The sequence below is a fragment of the Chamaea fasciata genome, unplaced genomic scaffold, assembly GCF_029207755.1.
Source record: "Chamaea fasciata isolate MVZ Bird 193981 ecotype frontalis unplaced genomic scaffold, bChaFas1.0.hap1 SCAF_10, whole genome shotgun sequence".
Classification (NCBI taxonomy): domain Eukaryota; kingdom Metazoa; phylum Chordata; class Aves; order Passeriformes; family Sylviidae; genus Chamaea; species Chamaea fasciata.
In genome coordinates this window covers 8,253,003-8,262,722 of record NW_027094095.1, presented here as the reverse complement: position 1 = coordinate 8,262,722, position 9,720 = coordinate 8,253,003, and the positions used below count along the sequence as shown (strand labels likewise).

General features: G+C 47.8%; 1 protein-coding gene across 1 annotated transcript in view; it reads left to right on the top strand.

Annotated features, from left to right (window-relative positions):
• The first annotated feature begins 1,928 nt into the window (after positions 1-1,928).
• HMCN1 (hemicentin 1) overlaps positions 1,929-9,720 on the top strand; it is a 166,025-nt gene continuing 158,233 nt past the window's right edge. The window contains exon 1 of the mRNA XM_066192199.1: positions 1,929-2,184. Coding sequence (XP_066048296.1) covers positions 1,929-2,184 — 256 coding nt within the window. The remainder of the gene's footprint in view (positions 2,185-9,720) is intronic.

Sequence of the window (9,720 nt, the reverse complement as noted above, 5' to 3'; positions counted from 1 at the left end):
GCATCTCTCCTTGCACAATTTGTGAGTATTTTTGACAAACCTGGTCCTAGTTTTCTGCTAGCAGAGTTACAGATGAGACAAGTTTTCCATGGTTTGGGGTTTTATTGCGAATGCTTTGCACAGCTCTGTTTATGTGCTTCCTTCTCATGACATCAGTGCTGAAGGGGAGAAAGAATGTAAACATCTGCTTTTTATAATTCAATTCCAGGCTTATAACTTGATTAGGATAAGCAATGTTTCTACATGATTTATTTTCCAGTCACAACAATGTGCAGTTTTAGCAGCAATTTGAAGATTAGTAAAATGAGGATGGAAACTAATGAGGTCAATCCTGCTTCATGGTCTACCTTTCTGAGCTGGACTGAACACTGTGCAAAGGCTGGGGATTTCCCTCCCACTTGGTGTTTAAAATGATGTCCCGTAACTCCCCACAGTGCAGGATACAGCCCATGGAAAGGAGGCTTACACAGCAGCACTGAGGTGAGCTGGAGCAAAAGGAATTCGGCTCCCGACTCTCCTTCTGTGTGGCATTGGGTCAGAACTGAGTTTTCCAAAGATGCCTGCTGGGACATTGCTGCATCCCTAAACAACTAAGAAGGCCTGCAATATAAAACCTTTAATCTCTTCCATTGCCTGAGCAAGGTTAAAACTCCACTCTGGTTGCTTCCCTTTGTTTTCCAGGCTTTTTCTTGCACCAGGAACTGACAGTGCCTGGAGTCGTGGTCCTGGTCACAGTCTGGAGTCTTTCCTACTCGCTTTAAACCATTAAATTTAAGGATATGCTCATGGGCACTGAGGAGGGCTTCAGTAGTAGTTGTGGATGTGTAACTGAAGCCAAGGGACAGCCAGGGCAGTAGTGCATGTCAGAGTGATTTCAGTCGTGTATCACGTTTCCAATAATAAAACACTAAAAATCACAGAATCCCAGAATGGTTCGGGTTGGAAGAGACCACAGAGCTCTTCCAGTCCCACCCCCTGCCATGGGCTGGGACACCTCCCACTATCCCAGGTTGCTCCAAGCCCTCTCCAAGCTGGCCTTGGACGCTTCCAGGGGCAGCCACAGCATCTCTGGGCACCCTGTACCAGGGTCTCCCCATCCTCACAGCGAACGATTCCTTCCCAAATCCCATCTCACCCGGCTCTTCTGGGAGGACCCGGCACCGCCACCCTCACCTGGCGCAGGTGCGGGCACAGACCCCGGGCCGTGAGGGACAGGTCCTGCTGGGGTGTGGCCGGGACGGGGGGCGGGAGGACCCAGGTGAGGGAGGGAGCCCCAGGTGAGGGCGGGACCCGGAGTGATGGAGGGGCCCCGAGGTGACGGAGAGACCTCCTGGTAAGGACGGCGACCTCGAAGTGAGGGGGAGACCCCCGAGGTGAGGGCAGGGGCCGCAGCGGGCCACGGGAGGCGGGACCGGGGCGGGGGCCGCCTCAATCCGCAGCCGGTAGTCCCGGGGCGGCAGGCGCAGCTCCATCCCCAGCCCCGGCCGGCAGCAGCAGCCCCGCGGCACGGCCGGGGCTCAGCCCTGTTCCTCGGGGCGGCGCTGCCCCAGCCCAGCCCGGTAGGGAAGGCGGAGCGGGGCCGCAGCCGCGCGCAGACAAAAGCGGCGGCGCTTCCTGCTCCGCGACTGAGGGGAGCGGGAGGTGGGCGACGGGCTCCGCTCTCCCCTCTCGGTCTTTGCTCCCCTCGGTCTGACCCGCTCTTCCCGGTTCATGCCAGCGCTCTCCCCCGCCCGCCCCGGTTTACCCCTGCGCTCTCCCCGGTCCGTGCCCGGTCTCTCCCCGCGCCCTCCCGGGTCCGTCCTGGATCTATCCCCGCTCTCTTCGCGGTCCGTCCCGGTCTGTGCCCGCGCTCTCCGCGGTCTGTCTCGGTTCTCCCGGCCCGACTGCCCCCGGGAGTGCCTTTCCCGGCCGCCGCGGGTGCCGGCGCGATGGCTGTCGCGGGGAGCCCCGGGGCGCTGGGCACGGTGCTGCTGCTGCTGCTCGCCCTGAGCGCCCGCGCCGTGCCCGAGCCCGAGGCGGTGCCCGAGGGAGCCTCCACCCTGGCCTTCGTCTTCGATGTCACCGGCTCCATGTACGATGACTTGGTGCAAGTTATCGAGGGGGCTTCCAAGATCCTGGAGACATCGCTGAAGAGACCCAAGCGGCCGCTGTACAACTTCGCGCTGGTGCCGTTCCACGACCCAGGTAGGACATTCCTCCCGGTGGGCCGAGCGGGACCCGGGCCGGGGCGGGCAGGAGCCGGGAAGGACAGCAGGGAGCTCCCGAGGGCTGGCAAAAGCTTGGGTTTCCTGCGGTTGCAGAGACTGGAGCCTAAGTATTCCTTGTCCCATCCTAGTCTTTGCCGTACGCGTTTCTCTGCCGAGGGCGAGTAGCGTTTTGTGACCACCACCGCTCTATCTTTCTACAAAGCTTCCCAAAGCCTTTAAGATAGTCTGGAGTGGGCTCTAAGTGCCCTTTGTGCACCAAAGAGTAGCTTAAGGGATCAAATAACTCCCCTTTATTGTTCTGATACGGGCTGAAGCAGCGTCAGTGAACTGCACGTGTGGTAGTAACGGTGCTACTGAGCATTTTTCCAATGCCCTTCAATAGGAACACAAGAACATGCACAGTGCAGTTGCACTCTTCCTCCTGTCTCATTATCCCATGTTTACATTCAGAAACTTGCAGTGAAATGATCCAGAAGCTTTACACGGTGTGAGGTTTGTTTGTTTGTTTGTTTGTTTGTTTGGGTTTTTTGGGTCTCATTTCTTTCCCTCATCTTACCTTTCCTCCCCCCCTTCTGCTGTACATCATGCATTCCTCTCTTTCAGCATCTGTTTTTTGTTCCCTTGCTATCCATATTCTCTGGCTGTCTTCCTCTTTCCTTGTCAAATTCTTCTGTTGACTTGAAGAGGAAATAGGAACAGGATGCCCCAGGCTGGTGGTGTGTGCTGTGCTGTGCAGTAAAAACTCTCTTAAAAAAAAAAATTACCTTTTGGCTTTAGTTCCCATGGATTTCTCAAAATATGATATTCCCAAACTCAGTGCTTAAGAATTCCATTTTTGCAGGGATGTTAGCAAAAAAAATCGACATCCTCTCTATTTCCCCCCAGTCACAGATACTTCTGCTTACAAGATAAATATTTGCTATTGGTATAAATACCTTAAACCGAATGCTTAGAAAATTAGAGGGAATAGCTTGTGTAGCTTTTTTTTTTTTTTTCTTACAAAGAGTTCTTCATTGTGGTATCAGAGTGTTCTATCAGAAAAGGGTCCTTACTGTTTCCACCTTTGGAGTAATTTTATTTTTTCTTTGTGTTGTGGTCTGTTTGTTTGTTTTGGTTTTTCGGGTTTTTTTGGTTATTTTATGGAACAAGCTTATTTGGACTTAAGAAAGGAAAGATTTGGGTCAAGTTCAGAACCTAGAACTCTTTTATATCCTTCTGGAAAATCAAGCTGGTAGATCTCTTTGGACCTCTTTTTCCATGGAATGGCCAGAAGATCAAGAGGGTGGGTTTGAGAGTGTTTTTGTTTGATTTTCTCTCAGTGATAGCACAAATCTTCACTTCAGTGAGCAGAAGGGGATTCAGTCTAGGAACTGACAGTTCTCTTTTTCAGAGTGATTGGGTAACTATTCCATCCACGGGAGCAAGAAGACCTTGTGTGGTGCACTTTTAGTTTGCATGTTTGTGTGGTGGTCCTTTGTTCTTGTGCATCCTCAGTAGGAACAAGTCTCAGCTTTCTCTCATGAGTAGTCCTGTGCTTAGTTTTCATCACAGAGCACTTCCATGTCCTCTGTTTCAATAGCTCCTGGTTTTTTCCTCATCACATACGTTTTCATTCAGTTTTTCTTCTTCACATTTTCACCTTTTCAGTCCTTTTTTTCTGTCCTCCTCACATTCTTGCTCCTACTGCCTCTCCAGGTTCTTTGCTTGTGTTCCAGACTGACTCCTTTGACCATGCTTTGCTGTACCACCCCTCCTTGCTCTGCGCAAACCTCACCAGCAACAAATCCACTGCCACCTTTTCCTGCTTGAGTCACATTTTCCCACTCACTGACTCTTTGCATCCTTGCCTCCTCCCCCATTCCTTCTCTTTGCACGGGAGATCCCTTTCCTTGGCAAATGTTAGACTTCAGTGGAGTGACTGAAACTTAAACCTGCAGAGAACTGACCTGTACAGCACAGAGTTGCTGGCAAATGTGCCTCAGAGTATCCTGTTACACCTCTCTGTGTGGAAGTCCAACTTCCCTGAGGGGGCCTTACTTCTTGGCATGATGGATAACTTGGGAGGGCAGGGAGCTCTCTCATAGTGGAGGATAGACAATTTTCAACTTCATTTTGTCCTAGTTTCTGAAAACTATTTATTTGGTCCTTCTCAGAGTTAGGAAGACACACCACAGGCCAATGTCTTGAATTTTATGGACGTGTCAGGTCCAGGTGACTGCTGGTCATCCATACTGTACATCTGATGATGACCAAGCCGAGGCACTTGAAGAGAAAATGCAAGAAATGCTTTTGTGATCACTTCAACGTCTTTTTTTTTTTAATCTATAGAGAAGTAACTTTACTCAAAAACCTCATAAAATTATTGCTGGGCAAGTATTTCACAGCATCCAATTTGTTTACCTAGTGTTGTTCTTGCTGAAGGTTGCTCAATTGAATTAATGAGCATGAAGCTATTTTTTTCGCAAGTTGTGTTGTTATTCACTCAGTTCTTCTTCCCAATAAAGAGCTTTATACGTAACTGCCTCACAGGCAAATTTTCTGGATGTTTGGTGAGGTGCTGTGGTCTCTGGGGCAGGTGAAACTCTACAAGGTGTACAGATACAGTTGGGGCTCAGGTCCTAGGAGCTGCTCTTTGTATAAAGGTGCCCTGGTGCAGATATTGATGCACTATTGATAGGTAATTGCAATTTAAATTGGGTTTGGATTTAGTTAAGACCCTTATTGTTTTCCTGGTCTGTCTTACAGAGTGCACTTGGCATCCCACAGGGTACAGCTGGATTGTAAATAATTTGTTATAAATGTAGTCTAGCAGAATATGGGAGGATTTTTAAATATCTCAAAGTGGTGCATTATTAGTACTGTATTGAGGCACTGGAGCTTGTCCAGGGAAGGGAACAGAGCTGGGGAAGAGGCTGGAGCCCCAGAAGAGGCTGAGGGAGCTGGGAAAGGGGCTCAGCCTGGAGAAAAGGAGGCTCAGGGGGGACCTTGTGGCTCTGCACAACTCCCTGACAGGAGTGGACAGCCAGAGGGGGTCGGGCTCTGCTCCCAGGCTACAGGGACATGATAAGGGGAAGTGGCCTCAGGCTGTGCCAGGGGAGGTTCAGGTTGGATGTTAGGGAAGACCTTTTCACAGAAAGGGCTGTAAAGCATTCTCACAGGCTGCCCAGGGCGGTGGTGGAGTCCCCATGCCTGGAGGTGTTCAAACACCAAGTGCATGTGGCACCTGAGGACAAGGTTTGGTGGTGGTGGTGTTGGGTTGATGGTTGGACTTGATGATGTAGAACATCCTTTCCAACCTGAATAATTCTGTGATTCCACAATTGTGATGTGCCAGTGCACTGGGGTGTGTGATGGTAGATTTAAATGTAGTGTTTTCCCTACTGCAGTAGCATTTTGGTGAAACAGGAATACTACTACATTTTTAGTGTCAAACCTGAGGCTTTTGGCACAGAATTATGGCCTATGGAAAAATTTGTCATGGTTTCACAGTCCTTTACCAGGTACCATCTGGTGGGATGCAGAAATTTCAGCTTTGGAAAAACCTTTTGCTTTGGATTCTACTTTGTGAATGAGCATGTGCAGTGCTTTAACAGATTACAGGGAATTTTTTTGTTGTGGACTTTCAATGCTTAAACATGACCACAGAACTTTTGTAGATAGTGAAAAGGCCTGTTAACTAAGAAGTGTCTTGCCAGACTTTTGTTCAATGGAAGAACTGGCTTGGGGGGTGGAAAATTGTCCCAAATTTAAGAAGAGTTGGCACAGGAAAATTCTGAACTGGAGCTAAAGCTGAAGATCAGCAAATGCTTTTGTAGTTGCGTGTTGTGGGTCCTGATGTCCTACTAACTCCCATTGTATCCTGTGGAAATGGGATTGGACTTGGAATGTCTTTATTTAACATCTGTGGCCAGCTTTGCTATTTTTTCTTTATGCCATTAAGGAATTTTGGAATGGAAAATAAGCCTGAGAGGACAAATTCATCCCTAGTATTTTTCTGTAAAGCTAATGGAATTATACCAGTCATAACTCACTCTGTGTGATTTAATCAAGCATTCCTTTAGTGTGAATGGCTGTTTTATAGACCAAACTCCAGTAATTAATTAAGACAAAAATGAAGGGAATATATAACCTCTGAACTTCCTAAGCTTGAGGATGGTGTTTGCCTGTTCATACTCTGCATATCTACAGAACTCTGAGCATCTCCTGACCCTTTTCATACAAATCAAATAGAAAACACTGTGTGAGAAAAGGGAAAACATTAATAATGCTTAGTTTACATGGGAAAATAGTATTGAACTTAAGTAACATAGTAAGTGTGTAGGAGAACTGGGAATATTTTTTTTTCTCAATCCCACTCCTCTCTTTTGAGAGAGTAAAGCTCTTTTCTCTCTTGAAGTTGTGCACATAGTTAAGCACATATGTTTAACTGGAGTCTCCTTTCTTTAACAGACGGGCAGGGCTGTGTCTGTAACATGGTTAGGCTGCTGAGCCACATACTAGCTTGGATCTAGTTCAGGAGGTCATATGAAAAGTCTGGGAACTTTGGATTTTGCAGGTTTGATAGTTTTTTTTAGAAGTTATAATGAAGAAGTAATGTTTTTTCCAGAGGAGGAATTCTATGAAATTAGGCTGTTAATGGAGTTAAAGTTTTTCATTCTTCCTGACAGAAAGTACTGTGGCTATGCAGATGGATAATGAAGGGAGGATAATGAGGGGAGGGCCCTCCCGTGGCTTTGCTGTACCCACAGCTGGATGGTATCATGGATGATGTCACTGCCTCTTCCTCTCACATCCACCTCTCCTGACAGCCCTTCTCCCATGTGCTGCCCTGCACTTTTGCATTCTTCTGTGACTTGAGGTCTTTGACCTTGGGCTTTGCTCTCAGATTTATGGCTGTCTAAAATTCCCAGGCAGAGGCTGAATGTGTGTAAATCTGTTGGAGAAGATGAAGAATGGCCCTTCTGGTATAGCCTGAAGAAGAGAGGCATTGTCTTCAGCATTCCCTCTGCTTCCTTTTGGGGGTTGAAGAAGTGCTTCAAGACTTGTTATTAGGTTTAGTAAAGAACGGGAACGTGGAGAAGCAATACTGTGGCAGTGGTTTTCAAAGCAGGGAGAACAAGTTTAAGGGAAATGTGATGTTCTGTACTGGTATCTGAGTTTGCCCACACCATGGAAATGGTGCTTTTACAGGGCAGCATGAGAAAAGATTGGTGTCACAGAAGCTGCGGCTGCCCCTGGATGCCTGGAAGTGTCCAAGGCTGGATTGGATGGGGTTTGGAGCAACATGGGATAGTGGAAGATGTCCCTGCCCATGGCAGGGGTGGGCCTGGATGGGCTTTAAAGATTCCTTCTGACCAAAAGCAGCCTGTGATTTTATGATTGTAATGAAAAAGGAGACAGCTAAAAGAGGGTGAAGAGTATGGCCCTGTGTTCCTGTCCACATTCCAGGGGCCTCCTTACCTTCCTTAGTAGGTAAAACTGCTTAAAACCGTTTGAAGACTGTCTGCTATTTGAACTAGACAAATTATTAGGTTGCCCAGAAGAAATAAACTGCTTACCAGTGAAGTTTCTGTGGGCAAATATTTTGTGAAAACTGGGTACTTACCAAAATCCCATGGTTTTTATAGGAAAATTTATTGGTTTTGTATGACCTGATTTTTGGTAGCAGGGGGGCCACAAAGATAGCTCCTGTGAAAAGCTCCTGGAAGCTTCCACTGTGTCCAGCAGAGCCAATCTGATGGCTCTGAAGCTGGGCATGCTGTTGGCCAAGGCTGGGCCAATGAGAGAGGCTGGTAACCCCTCTGTGATGATGTATTTAAGAAGAAAATTAAAACAAAGTAATGGGTTTTTACTCCTAGCCAGAGAAGAGCAGGTGAGAACATGTGAGGGAAACAACGTGGAGACACCAAGGTCTGTGGAGAAGGAGGGAGAGGAGGTGCTCTGCAGGCTGTGGTGAGACCATGGTGGAGCAGCTGTGCCCCTGCAGCCCATGAGGATCCACAGGGATGCAGAAATCCACCCACAGCCCATGGGGAGGTGCCCAGGCTGGAGCAGGTGATCCCTGGTGGGGACTGTGACCCAGTGGGAGACCCAGTGGAGAGAGGGGGCTCTGCTCCCAGGCTGGAGCAGCCTGTGCTTGGGCACTGCACCCCGTGGGAGGAGAGACCCAGGCTGCAGCAGTTTTGGGAGGGCTGTGTGCCCGTGGGAGGGACTCAGGTTGTGGCAGGTGTGGTGGGGCTGCTGCTGGTGGGAATGGAGCCATGGCAGAGAAGTTCCCAGACAACTGTCTCCTGTGGGAGGGACCCCACGGGCTCACAGGGGAAGGACTCCTCTCCCTGAGCAGCAGAAGAAAACCTCAGGTGATGAACTGTCACAAACCCCCATGTCATGTCTCCCTGTGCTGTCGGTGGGAAGGAGGGAGGGGATGGGGGGAAAAAAGTGTTTTAAGGGCTTATTTTACTTCTCATTATCCTACTCTGATTCATTAGTAATAAATTTCACTTTGCAACCTTAAGATGAGCCTGTTTTGCTTTTTAAGTGTTTTCTCCTGGTCCTTATCTCAACTCATGAAGCCTTTGTTAACTTTTATTTTCTCTCCTCTGCCCAGCTGTGGCAGGGGAGTGTGAGCAAGTGACTCTTGTGGGTGCCTGTCTTTTGGCCAGTGTCAAACCACAACAGATAGATTGAGAAGAATTGCCTCAATTCCCTTTGGAAAGAGGAAGGTCAGAGAAAATTATGCTGTCCACTTAATTCGAGTACTTGTCTTATTTGAGAGTTGAGTGGCTTTTATATTGCTAGCAAAATTGAAAGTGGGAAAAAAAAATGTGGTCATTTAGGAAGTCTCATCTCCCTCTTCTTCTGATGGATCACAGAATACCAGGTTAAAGCTGTTACAGCCAATCTGTCAGAGCAATGCTTTTTGGTGGCCTTAAATTTGTGAACATCCCATCCAACAACTCAAGGATGTGTAAGGATTTAGGGTTTTTGGGGGGCTGGTTTATTTTGGACTTAGATACACAGTGACACCAATAATGAGTACACATCCAAATTCTGAGTTTTTTCCCTGGTGTTTTAGGAGATGCAGAGGGAGATATTATTTCCCTCTTTTTAAAGGTATAACTGTTTAGTGCTGTCTTGGTATGTCTGAGGGCAAATGGTAAGTGGACCTGGGCATAAAAACTGGGAATTCTGCTCTTTTGTGCTAAAATTGATCAAGTATTGCTATTAATATTTCACTGGTGACAGTTTCAATGGGAAATAGTTCTTACCTAAAGCTCAAAAACTGCTCTGTGTTGCTACCACTACCAAGTGTCATTGTTGCTGTCACCAACTGAATGGTGGTCACCAATGCTGTGTAAGTGAACAGCTCTGGGCTGATAAGGATGAAGTCTAAAGCACTTAACATTTTCCATCTCTGAGGCTTCTGGGATAACTGTACTGACCGTGTGGGAAATGAGTGTTTGAAACCTTATTGTCCCTTAACAGAGACGTTGTGATATCTAGAAAATGAATT